The sequence below is a fragment of the Globicephala melas genome, chromosome 10 (genome assembly GCF_963455315.2).
Source record: "Globicephala melas chromosome 10, mGloMel1.2, whole genome shotgun sequence".
Lineage (NCBI taxonomy): Eukaryota > Metazoa > Chordata > Mammalia > Artiodactyla > Delphinidae > Globicephala > Globicephala melas.
Window position 1 is genome coordinate 21,477,936 of NC_083323.1, and position 15,729 is coordinate 21,493,664.

Genomic DNA, 15,729 nt, shown 5'->3' on the forward strand with positions numbered 1-15,729 from the left:
CCTACACGCAGAGGCAGGGCCAAATCCAAAGCTGAGCCCCAGGAGCTGTGCAAACAGAAGAGAAAAGGAAATCTCTCCCAGCAGCCTCAGGAGCAGCAGATTAAATCTCCACAATCAAGTTGATGTACCCTGCATCTGTGGAATACCTGAATAGACAATGAATCATCCCAAATTGAGGAGGTGGACTTCGAGCGCAAGATTTATTATTTTTTCCCCTTTTCCTCTTTTTGTGAGAGTGTATGTGTATGCTACTATGTGAGATTTTGTCTGTATAGCTTTGCTGACACCATTTGTCCTAGGGTTCTATCCATCTGTTTCTTGTTTTTTTTTTTCCTTAAAAAAATTTTTTTTTCTGAATAATCATTTTATATTTTAATAACTTTATTTTATTTTATCTTACTTTATTTTATTTTCTTTTATCCTCTTTCTTTTTTTCTACTTTTTCTCCCTTTTATTCTGAACCGTGTGGATGAAAGGCTCTTGGTGCTGCAGCCAGGAGTCAGTGCTGTGCCTCTGAGGTGGGAGAGCCAACTTCAGGACACTGGTCCACAAGAGACCTTCCAGCTCCACGTAATATCAAATGGCGAAAATCCCCAGAGATCTCCATCTCAACACCAACACCCAGCTTCACTCGACAACCAGCAAGCTACAGTGCTGGACACCCTATGCCAAAAAACTAGCAAGACAGGAACACAACCCCACCCATTAGCAGAGAGGCTGCCTAAAATCGTAAGTCCACAGACACCCCAAAACACACCACCAGAGGTGGACCTGCCCACTAGAAAGACAAGATCCAGCCTCACCCACTAGAACACAGGCACTAGTCCCCTCCACCAGGAAGCCTACACAACCCACTGAAACAACTTTAGCCACTGGGGACAGACACCAAAAACAACGGGAACTACAAACCTGCAGCCTGCAAAAAGGAGACCCCAAGCAGAGTAGGATAAGCAAAATGAGAAGATAGAAAAAAACACAGAAGATGAAGGAGCAAGATAAAAACCTACCAGGCCTAACAAATGAAGAGGAAATAGGCAGTCTACCTGAAAAAGAATTCAGAATAATGATAGTAAAGATGATCCAAAATCTTCGAAATAGAATAGAGAAAATGCAGGAAACATTTAACAAGGACCTAGAAGAACTAAAGATGAAACAAGCAACGATGACCAACACAATAAATGAAATTAAAAATACTCTAGAAGGGATCAATAGCAGAATAACTGAGGCAGAAGAACGAATAAGTGACCTGGAAGATAAAATACTGGAAATAACTACTGCAGAGCAGAATAAAGAAAAAAGAATGAAAAGAACCAAGGACAGTCTCAGAGAGCTCTGGGACAATATTAAACGCGCCAACATTCGAATTATAGGGGTTCCAGAAGAAGAATAGAAAAAGAAAGGGACTGAGAAAATATTTGAAGAGATTATAGTTGAAAACTTCCCTAATATGGGAAAGGAAATAGTTAATCAAGCCCAGGAAGCACAGAGAGTCCCATACAGGATAAATCCAAGGAGAAACACGCCAAGACACATATTAATCAAACTGTCAAAAATTAAATACAAAGAAAACATGTTAAAAGCAGCAAGGGAAAAACAACAAATAACACACAAGGGAATCCCCATAAGGATAACAACTGATCTTTCAGCAGAAACTCTGCAAGCCAAAAGGGACTGGCAGGACATATTTAAAGTGATGAAGGAGAAAACCTACAACCAAGATTACTCTACCCAGCAAGGATCTCATTCAGATTTGATGGAGAAACTAAAACCTTTACAGACAAGTAAAAGCTGAGAGAGTTCAGCACCACCAAACCAGCTTTACAACAAATGCTAAAGGATCTTCTCTAGGCAAGAAACACAAGAGAAGGAAAAGACTTACAATAACAAACCGAAAACAATTAAGAAAATGGGAATAGGAACATACATATTGATAATTACCTTAAATGTAAATGGATTAAATGCGCCCACCAAAAGACACAGACTGGCTGAATGGATACAAAACCAAGACCCATATATATGCTGTCTACAAGAGACCCACTTCAGACATAGAGACACATACAGACTGAAAGTGAGGGGATGGAAAAAGATATTCCGTGCAAATGGAAACCAAAATAAAGCTGGAGTAGCAATTCTCATATCACACAAAATAGACTTTAAAATCAAGACTATTAGAAGAGACTAAGAAGGACACTATATAATGATCAAGAGATTGATCCAAGAAGATATAACAATTGTAAATATTTATGCACCCAGCATAGGACCACCTCAATACATAAGGCAAATACTAACAGCCAAAATAGGGGAAATCGACAGTAACACATTCATAGTAGATGACTTTAACACCCCACTTTCACCAATGGACAGATCATTCAAAATGAAAATAAATAAGGAAACACAAGCTTTAAATGATACATTAAACAAGATGGATTTAATTGATATTTATAGGACATTTCATCCAAAAACAACAGAATACACATTTTTCTCAAGTGCTCATGGAACATACTCCAGGATAGATCATATCGTGGGTCACAAATCAAGCCTTGGTAAATTTAAGAAAATTGAAATTGTATCAAGTATCTTTTCCGACCACAACACTATGAGACTAGATATCAATTACAGGAAAAGACCTGTAAAAAATAGAAACACATGGAGGCTAAACAATACACTACTTAATAACGAAGTGCACTGAAGAAATCAAAGAGGAAATCAAAAAGTACCTAGAAACAAATGACAATGGAGACACGACGACCCAAAACCTATGGGATGCAGCAAAAGCAGTTCTAAGAGGGAAGTTTATAGCAATACAATCCTACCTTAAGATACAGGGAACATCTCGAATAAACAACCTAACCTTGCACCTAAAGCAATTAGAGAAAGAAGAACAAAAAACCCCCAAAGTTAGCAGAAGGAGGAAACCATAAGATTAGACCAGAAATAAATGAAAAAGAAATGAAGGAAATGATAGCAAAGATCAATAAAATTAATAGGTGGTTCTTTGAGAAGATAAACAAAATTGATAAACCATTAGCCAGACTCATGAAGAAAAAAAGGGAGAAGACTCAAATCAATAGAATTAGAAGTGAAAAAGGAGAAGTAACAACTGACACTGCAGAAATACAACAGATCATGAGAGATTACTACAAGCAACTCTATGCCAATAAAATGGACAACCTGGAAGAAATGGACAAATTCTTAGAAATGCACAACCTGCCAAGACTGAATCAGGAAGAAATAGAAAATATGAACAGACCAATCACAAGCACTGAAATTGAAACTGTGATTAAAAATCTTCCAAAAAACAAAAGCCCAGGACCAGATAGCTTTTCAGCCGAATTCTATCAAACATTTAGAGAAGAGCTAACACCTATCCTTCTCAAACTCTTCCAAAATATAGCAGAGGGAGGAACACTCCCAAACTCATTCTACGAGGCCACCATCACCCTGATACCAAAACCAGACAAGGATGTCAGAAAGAATGAAAACTAGTGGCCAGTATCACTGATGAACATAGATGCAAAAACCTCAAGAAAATACTAGCAAACAGAATCCAACAGCACATTAAAAGGATCATACACTATGATCAAGTGAGTTTATTCCAGGAATGCAAGGATTCTTCAATATACACAAATCAATCAATGTGATGCAGCATATTAACAAATTGAAGGAGAAAAACCATATGATCATCTCAATCGATGCAGAGGAAGCTTTTGACAAAAATTCAACACCCATTTATGATAAAAACCCTGGAGAAAGTAGGCATACAGGGAACTTTCCTCAACATAATAAGGGCCATATATGACAAACCCACAGCCAACATCATCCCCAATGTTTCAAAACTGAAAGAATTTCCACTAGGAACAGGAACCAGACAAGGTTGCCCACTCTCACCACTCTTATTCAACATAGTTTTGGAAGTTTTAGCCACAGCAATCTGAGAAGAAAAGGAAATAAAAGGAATCCAAATCGGAAAAGAAGAAGTAAAGCTGTCACTGTTTGCAGATGACATGATACTATACATAGAGAATCCTAAAGATGCTACCAGAAAACTACTAGAGCTCATCAATGAATTTGGTAAAGTAACAGGATACAAAATTAATGCACAGAAATCTCTGGCATTCCTATACACTAATGATGAAAAATCTGAAAGTGAAATCAAGAAAACACTCCCAGTTACCACTGCAACAAAAAGAATAAAACGTCTAGTTATAAAACTATCTAAGGATACAAAAGACCTGTATGCAGAAAATTATGAGACACTGATGAAAGAAAGACGATACAAATAGATGGAGAGATATACCATGTTCTTGGGTTGGAAGAATCAACATTGTGAAAATGACTCTACTACCCAAAGCAATCTACAGATTCAATGCAATCCCTATGAAACTACCACTGGTATTTTTCACAGAACTAGAACAAAAAATTTCACAATTTGTATGGAAACACAAAAGACCCCGAATAGCCAAAGCAATCTTGAGAACAAAAAACGGAGCTGGAGGAATCAGGCTCCCTGACTTGAGACTATACTACAAAGCTACAGTAATCAAGACAGTACGGTACTGACACAAAAACAGAAATATAGATCCATGGAACAGGATAGAAAGCCCAGAAATAAACCCATGCACATATGGTCACCTTATCTTTGATAAAGGAGGCAGGAATGTACATTGTAGAAAGGACAGCCTCTTCAGTAAGTGGTGCTGGGAAAACTGGACAGGTAAATGTAAAAGTATGAGATTAGAACACTCCCTAGCACCATATATAGGATTAAAGACCTAAATGTAAGGCCAGAAACTATCAAACTCTTAGAGGAAAATATAGGCAGAACACTATGACATAAATCACAGCAAGGTTCTTTTTGACCCACCTCCTAGGGAAATGGAAATGAAAACAAAAATAAACAAATGAGGCCTAATGAAACTTCAAAGCTTTTGCACAGCAAAGGAAACCATAAACAAGACCAAAAGACAACCCTCAGAATGAGAGAAAATATTTGCTAATGAAGCAACTGACAAAGGATTAATCTCCAAAATTTACAAGCAGCTCTTGCAGCTCAATAACAAAAAAACAAACAACCCAATCCAAAAATGGGCAGACGACCTAAATAGAGATTTCTCCAAAGAAGATACACAGACTGCCAACAAACACATGAAAGAATGCTCAACATCATTAATCATTAGAGAAGTGCGAATCAAAACTACAATGAGATATCATCTCACACCGGTCATAATGGCCATCATCAAAAAATCTAGAAACAATAAATGCTGGAGAGAGTGTGGAGAAAAGGGAACACTGTTGCACTGCTGGTGGGAATGTGAGTTGGTACAGCCAATGGAGAACAGTATGGAGGTTCCTTAAAAAACTACAAATAGAACTACCATATGACCAAGCAATCCCACTACTGGGCATATACCCTGAGAAAACCATTTCAAAAAGAGTCATGTACCAAAATGTTCATTGCAGCTCTATTTACAATAGCCAGGAGATGGAAACAACCTAAGTGTCCATCATCAGATGACTGGATAAAGAAGATGTGGCACATATATAGAATGGAATATTACTCAGCCATAAAAAGAAAATAAATTGAATTATTTGTAGTGAGGTGGATGGACCTAGAGTCTGTCATACAGAGTGAAGTAAGTCAGAAAGAGAAAGACAAATACTGTATGCTAACACATATATATGAAATGAGAAAAAAAAAATGTCATGACGAACCTCAGGGTAAGACAGGAATAAAGACACAGACCCACTAGAGAATGGACTTGAGGATATGGGGAGGGGGAAGGGTAAGCTGTGACAGAGTGAGAGAGTGGCACGGACATATATACACTACCAAACGTAAAATAGATAGCTAGTGGGAAGCAGCCACATAGCACAGGGAGATCAGCTTGGTGCTTTGTGACCACCTGGAGGGGTGGGATAGGGAGGGTAGGCGGGAAGGAGACGCCAGAGGGAAGAGATATGGGAACATATGTATACGGATAACTGATTCTCTTTGTTATAAAGCAGAAACTAACACACCATTGTAAAGCAATTATACTCCAATAAAGATGTAAAAAAAAAAAATAGACACATGAACCCCAATGTTCATTGTTGCACTATTTACAATAGCCAGGTCATGGAAGCAACCTAAATGCCCATTGACAGACAAATGGATAAACATGTGGTACATATATATACAATGGAATATTACTCAGCCATAAAAAGGAATGAAATTGGGTCATTTGTAGAGACGTGGATGAATCTAAAGACTGCCATACAGAGTGAAGTATGTCAGAAAGAGAAAAACAAATATCGTATATTAACGCATATATTTGGAACTTAGAAAAATGTTACAGATAAACCAGTTTGCACGGTAGAAATAGAGACACAGATATAGAGAACAAACGTATGGACACCAAGGAGGGGAAGCGGTGGGGAGCGGATGTGGTGGTGGTGTGATGAATTGGGAGATTGGGATTGACATATATACATTAATATGTATAAAATAGATAACTAATATGAGCCTGCTGTATACAAAAATAAATAAAATAATATTCAAATAATAAGGCATGGATACAAATTTATGCTTGTAAACAACTGACGTGAGTCTTTTGTGTTTTAAACTATATTTAGTGTGTTTATTTTCCTCAGTAAAAATGTTAAATGAAAAGTATTGGCAGACTATTGCATTGTGATTGTTCTTACGTGAAGTTAAAATTTCATGTATATGTAACTTTGATATGTAACACAATGATATAATAAATGAGGCAACCAATTAAATTTGTGCAGGTAACACATTTCCATAAAAATTTAAGCAAATACTAATAATTTTATTATAATGAACTAACTGTTGAGTCTAGATCCTGAAACCTGGCTTTGTTTGTGCTTAGATATTTGGGAAGTTTATAAACTTTTTGCTGTTTGCTACATTATACTCTTTACAATAAAATCTCTTTACAATAAACATTTGAGAATTAAAATAATTCCAAAGGTATTTCAGTTACAAACTTTAAGAAGTTTGCTCACCAGGTATTTGATGAGTGTTGCTGACATTGAATATAATCTTGCATAAATAAATATTAAATATTTGACTTTGTATTTGGACAATAATTCAAAATAATCCTGCTTTTTCAACTTTTGTGAATACTAAAGTATTCTAAGACTGTTCTTATACTACTTACATGGTACATTATTTTTATTTTTACCATATTATACAGAATATATAAAATGACCATTATACTTTAGGAATTTAAATTCTAAATCAGTAATATTTTTCAGCTTGATAGGCTACCATTAGTTAACTAGCTATAACCTCAATTAGCTATAATCTGAAAAAACAATATTAATGAATGGATCAGTGCCCTTTAAGAGTTAATTCATTATCAAGAATATTCCTAATCTTTGGCATCAGTGGTCTCCCACCTTCTTTCTTACTAAAATCATGTGTGTGTGTGTTTGTGTGTGTGTGTGTGTGTGTGTGTCTTAATTTAAAAAAATCACCTTAAGTACTTGGTCTGTATACTTTTGAAATTAGAGCAGTTATGTATTGACTGTATCTTCTAATGATACCCCACTTGTGTACATCTAGTGGGTTTTTCTTTTTCTTTCAGGAATTGATGCCAACATAAAAGATAGCTTAGGTAGAACTGTCTTAGACATTCTGAAAGAACATCCATCTCAGAAATCTCTCCAGATTGCAAGTCTCTTACAAGGTAAAGAGTATTGAATGATGGATGAGTTTGCGTTACAGTTAAGATTAAATTAAAACTGTCCTAGTTTTCTCTTGGGTTTTAACATTTACTTTTGAATGAACTTATTATTTGCTTTTTTATCTGGTATACTTTTAAACTCAATAATAATTACTACCTTTTAATGTTTTATTTCGGTTTTTCAACTGCTCAGTAATTTTTTAAAAGCTAAACTTTTTTTTACTTATGTGATATTAAAAAGCGTTTTTAATTAAACACATGTAATAAATATGTAGTTATGAACTTGAAGGTATTAGGACTGTAAAGTGATGATGCTGAGGTATTATCTTACACTTGAATAGTGCTTTAAGAGTTTTCAGGGATTTTCTGTTATTTTGTCTGTTTTCTGTAACTGTGAGGTAGATAAGTCAGATATCGTTATTCTTCTTTTTGCACATGAGGGAAACTGAAGCTCCAAGAGGCTAAGTGACTTGCTCAGACTTATATGTCCTATTCTAAGTGGTAGAACTGGTGTGTAAATGCTGGGTTAACAACAACAAAATTGTACTTAGTTGAAAGAATACAGATTATTTCCTACCAAATCCAGTAGTACAAGATAATTCAGTCTTGCCAGCCTTTGGTTTTGATAAAGGTCATTTTAAGTACATTTGTAGTTAGTTGCAATTACTAGGTCTATTGAAGGTTTGACAACCACCTAGGTACTACTTTTTCATTTGCAGGATTACATACTTCCCCATTTGATCTAAAAATTTTATGAAAAATTTAAATTTAAGTGCTTTCCGTTTCTGCTTGGTGATTAGACCTGATATGTAACATGTTCCCTTAAAAATCCAGTTGTTTGTTCTTTCCTTTCCACTTAGCTCCTGCACTGTTCAGTGGGGATTATCCCCTACAGTTGTTACAGATTGGCTGTGAATGTAATAGAGGGAGGTGGGATGGGTGCCAATGGATATCATTTGAGAAGCTGAAGAGCAGCTTTGTCCTGCAAGGAGATAGGTGAATTAAAACCATGTTGAGCAGGAGACATGCATAATAGATACAGGAGTCAACAAAGCCCAAAGAGGGGAAAAGAATAGATGCACTACAGGAGGTCATTATGTTCTTTTCTTTCTTTACTTCTGAAACCTCTCAGGGAAGTTCAAACCCCTACAATTTTCTTGTCAATAAAGAAGTTAATTGCAAGTCAAGCGCATATAGAGATAAATCAGAGGCGGATACAAGTATGGCTCGTCATATTAATTCAAATTAAAGTCAAGTTGAATGAAAAGTGAAAAATAAAAGAGTGATATATACAGTATTTAAAGAAGTCTTTCCCTTCTAGGCACTTTGTATTTCATATTGGATTTTTGCCTCTAACTGAACTTTAAAAAAACTGAGACTTGTGCATAATATGTCTCTCAGGAGAAGCAAAATAAATGTCGTCCACTAAAAAGGGGGCATGACATAATTACAGACATTTCTAACATATTGCACTGGTTCAACTTAGATGAAAATGTTATTATATAGGAGTAAATGTCTGTTCTTTTAAATGGTCAAGATTCATTAGGTATGCCAATTTGTGATGGAGTATTTGTGACATCTTTGAATTTTTAAAATTATTGTCAAATTTTAGAACGTGAACACATTATATTCTCTGCATTCCTGCTTTTCAAATCACTGGTACAGTTTATTATTTATTTTAAATTAATTAACTAATTAATTTATGGCTGCATTGGGTTTTCGTTGCTGTGTGCAGGGTTTCTCTAGTTGCAGGGAGCGGGGGCTACTCTTCGTTGCTGTGTGGTGGGCTTCTCATTGCGGTGGCTTCTCTTGTTGCGGAGCATGGGCTCTAGGTGCTCGGGCTTCAGTAGTTGCGGCTCGTGGGCTCAGTAGTTGTGGCTCGTGGGCTCTAGAGTGCAGGCTCAGTAGTTGTGGCACATGGGCTTAGTTGCTCCGCAGCATGTGAGATCTTCCTGGACCAGGGCTCAAACCCGTGTCCCCTGCATTGGCTGCCAGATTCTTAACCACTGCACTGCCAAGGAAGTCCCAAATCACTGGTACATTTTAAGTCTTATGAAAAAGTTTGTTATTGTAGTAAAGACAATTTATAGTAGATAACATTACTGCCTGAGTCAGAAATTTTCAGTATAGAACCCCATAAGTTGCTTTCTTTTCCTATTAGAATTTGCCTAGTAGAATTGCTCTTAGATAGAAACTATTTGGATAGTATGAAAACAAAAGTGGTTGGCATGATAGCACAAAGTTTCTTAAGTGAATTTCAAGAAGAAGGGGTTCCTTCGGAATAAAGAAGTGCGAGTATTGATTTAACCCCTTAGCCAGAGGCTGTAAACAAACCATCCATTGTGGGCTGAATGCCTTTTGGCGGGTAGCAGATATGTTTTGTTTAGATCACATACTTTTGGCTCACACTGTGTTTCTGTAAAAATTGAATTAGCTTTCAGCATTTAAAAATCTAGGATTTCAGCTAACTCCCCAGTTTGGGTTTCTCAAAAAAATGCAGGCTTTCGTTTTACTTCATTGCCGAACTTTAGATGGGGCATCTGCTCTCTGGTTAACCAGGCTCTGCAGGCTTTCCATTTTTTTTTGTTACATTGAGGTTGAATGTTAATCGACATTTATCCCTGCATTCAGATGCTATTTTCTTATGATTAAGAGAAAAGTGAGATGCTTCTTGTATCTATCTGGCTTTGCCACTTATTAGCTGAATGAACGTGGCCAAGTTAATAATCCTCCCCCTTTAGTTGTCACCTTTAAAACTGAGATAGTACTAGTGCCTGTGTCATAGTTTTGTGAAGATTAAATGAGTTAATTTATATTAAATACTTAGAACACTGCTGGGTGCATAGTAAGCAATATTTAAGTTTTATTATTATTATATCCTCATCAGAATTGGAAAAATGAGAGACAGGCTGAGTGTGGGACAAAAAAAAAAAAAAAAAAGGTAAAATGTCAATAATAGGGAATTCCCTGGCTGTCCAGTTGTTGGGACTCTGCACTCTCACTGCCAGGGCCTGGGTTTGATCCCTGGTCACAGAACTAGGAGCCTGAATGCCACGCGGCACAGCCAAATAAAATGAAATGAAATAAAATTAAAAAAATAAAATAAATGTCAATAAAAAAAGAATGGGGAAGAACATTATTTCTTTGTTGAACTAAAGTTCAATACGCAATTGTGCTTATCTTACAAGATTACAACACCATCATAAATTAAACTTATCCCACTTCATGCATGTATGTTACCTGACTGATCATTATATCCATCTGAATTTGATATCCCTGTTTAGAGATGAAGTCTATTCAAAGCATCATTCAGAGAGTTTTCAACCTTCAGGTAGGATATATTTACGGAAACTGAGGATGTTAAGGAAAGGTTGTGACAAAAATTTAGTTTCAGAAAAAGTATTCATGAGTCTCTTCTAAAATATCTTTTCTGTTTTAATTAAAAAGCTTTGAATTAATAGCTCATCATGAAGTTCTTTCAGTTTGTTTGATTTTTTGAAGTTCTTTAAAAACTTAGGATATAAAGAAATAAATGAAAAACTGACCATCAAAAGTAAAAGTAGGGCTTCCCTGGTGGCGCAGTGGTTGAGAGTCCGTCTGCCGATGCAGGGGACACAGGTTTGTGCCTCGGTCCGGGAAGATCCCACATACCGCAGAGTAGCTGGGCCCATGAGCCATGGCCTCTGAGCCTGCGCGTCCAGAGCCTGTGCTCCACAACAGGAGAGACCACAACAGTGAGAGACCTGCGTACCGCAAAAAAAAAAAAAAAAAAAAAGTAAAACAAAGTTAAAGTTTTTTAAATAAATGAATTCAAGTATGTAATTTCAAAAACTTATATACACAGAATATTTAGACGGCGTGGGAAGATCAACAGTCCTTGAAGCACACATACAGGAAGATACAACCCAAGAAACACATATTTCATCTCCTGTTGAGTCTCCTTCCCAGAAGACCAAAAGTGAGTAGCTAATTGTAAAACCCTTGAAATGATACTAGTCTGCTATGTACTAAACTGTTATGTTTGTCCTATATGTACAAAAAGGCTCATACTTGTGAAAATGTCAGGTCTAATAAGTTATACTCTATATTTTATCCATTTATTCGGTCAACATTTATTGAGCTCCTGCTATTTGTCAGGCAGTATTCTTGGTCCTGAGATACAGTGGTGATCAAAGGGACAGCAGTCCCTGCTGTCATGAAGTTTACATGGAGTGGGTATTTCACAGTTGACTTATTTTTCCTAAGGTATGTTTTTAATGTAGAATAAAAATATTTATATATGGATTGTAACTGCTAGGTTTTTTTCAGAATGAATTATTGGGGTGAAGTTCCTTTCTGAGAATAATTAGAAAAAAATGAATATTTGCATGCAGCCTACAAAATAGTCATGTTGACAGTTGATGCAGATTATATATCTGTTCCTTCTGTTGTCCCTTTATATCATAATTTATTAATTACTTACATAATTATTTGTTTAAATATGTTCTGTTTCTTTTTATTGAACCTAGGAAGTAGGCTCCCAGCACCATTTCAAATTTGTTAATGAATTGTTGAATGAATTCTGTCAGTGAAGTATAATGCCCATAAAAGACTACTGAAGATTAAATGCTGTAGTAAATGAAGCCTTAGGAATTGTAATTCCAGATGCTTTTATGTACTACATATATGTAAACCTTCAATACTTATTTCCATTTTGAGAAAGAATAAAAATAGGCAAAACTGGAATTTCTCTTTGTCTTTTAACATTATTGTACTAATTATGATTTAGTACCTTGCTTTCAGCAAAATAAATTTTCTGACAACTTAATCTTGTTTGCCATATTTTGAGTTCTAGCACCATACTAGTTATATTTTTATTGTTTAACATCAAGTTTTAGCAGTATTCTTTCTTGAAACTTTTGAAAAATTTACTGTTTTCTTACAGGTGAAACTGTGACTGGTGAATTATCAAAACTCTTGGATGAAATAAAGCTCTGTCAAGAAAAGGATTATTCTTTTGAAGATTTGTGCCACACAATATCAGACCACTACTTAGATAATTTGAGCAAGATTTCAGAGGAAGAACTTGGGAAAAATGGAAGCCAGAGTGTAGTAAGTAAGGGGGGGAAAGAAGACAATGCGTCTGTCTTTGCCAGTTTGTTGTGTACCTGAGAGGCATAGGATTTATGTGTTATCCTATCTTCAGATTTAGCCAGTGTCAAATGTCAAGCTTCCTGTTGCTCTTGCCCTGATATTCATTGGTGTTTCATTCTCACTGCCTGTGTAGGGAAGAAATGCTTTGCTAAATCGCTTATGGATTGTGATGATCTCACTGTTAGACCCTCTTAACACATGAATTCGTAGTTTCTTTATGTTCTTTTAGTTTTATTGGGCATAATGATATTGGTTTCCAAAGAAAAAAAGAAAACCTTCCTTTTGTCTCTTTTCCCTGTTTTCTCTATGATCTGAGTCTAACCCCATCTTGAAGAAGAAAGACAAAGCTGAGCCATGCGTATATACTTCCCCAGCCACTCCGTAAGTCATAATAGGTGAGAGATGTTGTGGAAAGTTTGACCTGCATATTTCTATAATCTTATGCAAATCCAAATGGATTTGCATGCAACCTATAAGCTCAGAATTTAAATCATGTGTTAGAGATGCTTGCTTATTTGGATTTTTATGTTAACACGATAGCAAGAAAAATTGTAGAGAATCAATCAGATTAAAGTCAAGATTTGTGTACCTGTCTTTTATCCTATAGAGGAAGGATTTATAGGATGCATTGGTATTAAAGGAAATGCATTATTATGATATGAAACCTTTTCTCACTTTTAGAACTTAGTTTGTTATAGAAATATTACACTTTCTTCAAAAGCCCATAATAGAGTGGATTGCGTTAAGTATGTCATTTTATTTATGAAAGCTAAAAAAACAGTTGCTAAGTATAGTGACTGTTATGAGAACATTTACTTCATTTAGTTACTTAATGTGAGCAGTGACAGTTTCCCAGGGTAGTATTTGCTTGTCTAGGTCCATGGCCAGTCTTACCTTCTAGGCCTGTTTTTTCTTTTTATCCTTTGTCACCCTGTCTTTTGAAAACATCACATTATTGGCGCCAATAAAAGCTCTTTTGAATTATTATGATTAATTATATATATACTGAAGTAAATACTTGTAGGTTTTACCAAATGAAATTTTTATATTGATGAAATATTTACTGTAGTAATTTTAATGTTAGGACAAAACTCCTTGTTTTAAATAAATCTAAAACAGGTCTTTGTTAACTCCAATTACAAACCAGTTACATTTCAACATTTTCTTGAAAGTTGGTTAGAAATTAAAACATATTTATCCTACATAAACAGTACATGGTGTTCAGGTCCACTAAGTGGCTGCTTCGGACCCTCTACTTCTTAACCCACAGATTTTCTGAAAGCCCTAATTTTCTAGACCAGTGGTTTCTAAACTTTTCTTGTTGTAGGTACCAGTAGTAAACAAATTTTGAGCAAACATCCCAAATGTATTTATAATTTTATATGTGTGTGTATATATATATATATATATACATATATACACACATGTATTCTATGAATATATGCTATAAATTATGGGGCATATACTACAAGAGAAATTCAAGTGAAGAATATAAAGAATAAGTGTAAAATAGAAGATCTAATTTTTTTTCTTTTATTCAATTGGTATCTTGTGCACTTTGGGCTCTACATGATCTGCTTGGAGAACGTAATTCAAACTTATAGCTTTTGGGTGGGGATGGCAGGGGCTTTTGGCATTTAGAGGGTGACATAATTTGGGGAAATGATGGCCAAGTTTTTCTGTAAGTCAAAGACTGTTATTGTGATAGTAGTAAGGGAGAAATGAATGCTCATAAGTTGAAGTTAAGTTCAAAATTAAAGTTTGTACTTCCATACAAGCAATCACTGTTTGTTCCTGTGACAAACTTTATATTGAGTTCTTTGAAAATATTGTCATACAAAATATTAAAGGTTACGTGAGGCAGAAAAGCACAGGGTACATATGAGTAAGAGCAAGCAGTTCTATTTATCTGGAATAATAAAGTTTATAAAGGGGGACAATGGGAGATAAGATTAGAAGATAGGTCAAGGTCAGGCCATGGATGATTTTGAATGTCAGGGTGAGAATTTTGGTATTTATTTTTTAGGAAATGAGAAAAATCTAAAGGATTTTAGACACATAAAAGGCTTTATTGGAAGTGGCCTTTCAGAAGTTGAATCCGATAGAAACTTGTTATTGAATGTTTAAAAGTAATGCAATTTCTTAGAATCTTCTCTACAGCCTGTGTTTTATTTGGGTCATTCTTGTTTTGTTGAATATCTGTTTCCATTTATCAAAAGTGTTTTTCCAAGTTTTTAAAATGAATTATACTCTCAAATTATGCAAAAAATTTAATTGAGTACTTACAGATCACCTGATATAGATGGTCATTACCACGTTGTGAGCTATAGAATTTATAATAGCAATAATGAGATGTGGTTTCTGACTTCAGGAAGTTCAAACTTTCTACCCCAAGAAGTCTTCAATTGCAGCGTGCAGACAAGACTAACATATAAACAACAAATATATATTACAAGAGCTGACATTTATTAGGTGCTTGCTATTTGCTGTTCTAATGCTTCATATGACTTATGCCACCTCATCCACACAGTAATCCTAACAATGGAGTTACAGATTTGGGAAATGACTCAGCTGGCAATTGGCAGATCTAGGATTCAAACTCAGAGCCAATGTCATTACTTCCCAGCTACATTTCTTATAATAAACTACCCTGTGGCCAAAGGAATGTTTTTTTAAAGGGAGAGGTTAGTGATTTATAGGTATTCATTGAAGTCTTCATGGTGGTAGGGAGAAATTAAACTGGGATATGGAGGAAGGGGACACATTCTTTGCACTTGTATTGGAATGAATGAATGGGAGAGGATTCTAGCCTGCAGAAATAGGATGTGCAAAAGCACAAAGGAGAGGCCTAGCATTTAACATGAGGATGATTTACCATAAGAATTTGTTTTGAAATGTAATGAGGAGT

At 35.5% G+C, this 15,729-nt stretch overlaps 1 protein-coding gene across 19 annotated transcripts in view; it reads left to right on the forward strand.

Annotated features, from left to right (window-relative positions):
* ANKS1B (ankyrin repeat and sterile alpha motif domain containing 1B) overlaps nucleotides 1-15,729 on the forward strand; it is a 1,162,364-nt gene that overhangs the window by 197,336 nt on the left and 949,299 nt on the right. For all 19 annotated transcript variants that reach the window (XM_060307139.1, XM_060307138.1, XM_060307130.1 and 16 more), the window contains 3 exons: nucleotides 7,590-7,691; nucleotides 11,533-11,646; nucleotides 12,613-12,779. In XM_060307139.1, the coding sequence (XP_060163122.1) occupies nucleotides 7,590-7,691; nucleotides 11,533-11,646; nucleotides 12,613-12,779 (383 nt within the window). The remainder of the gene's footprint in view (nucleotides 1-7,589; nucleotides 7,692-11,532; nucleotides 11,647-12,612; nucleotides 12,780-15,729) is intronic.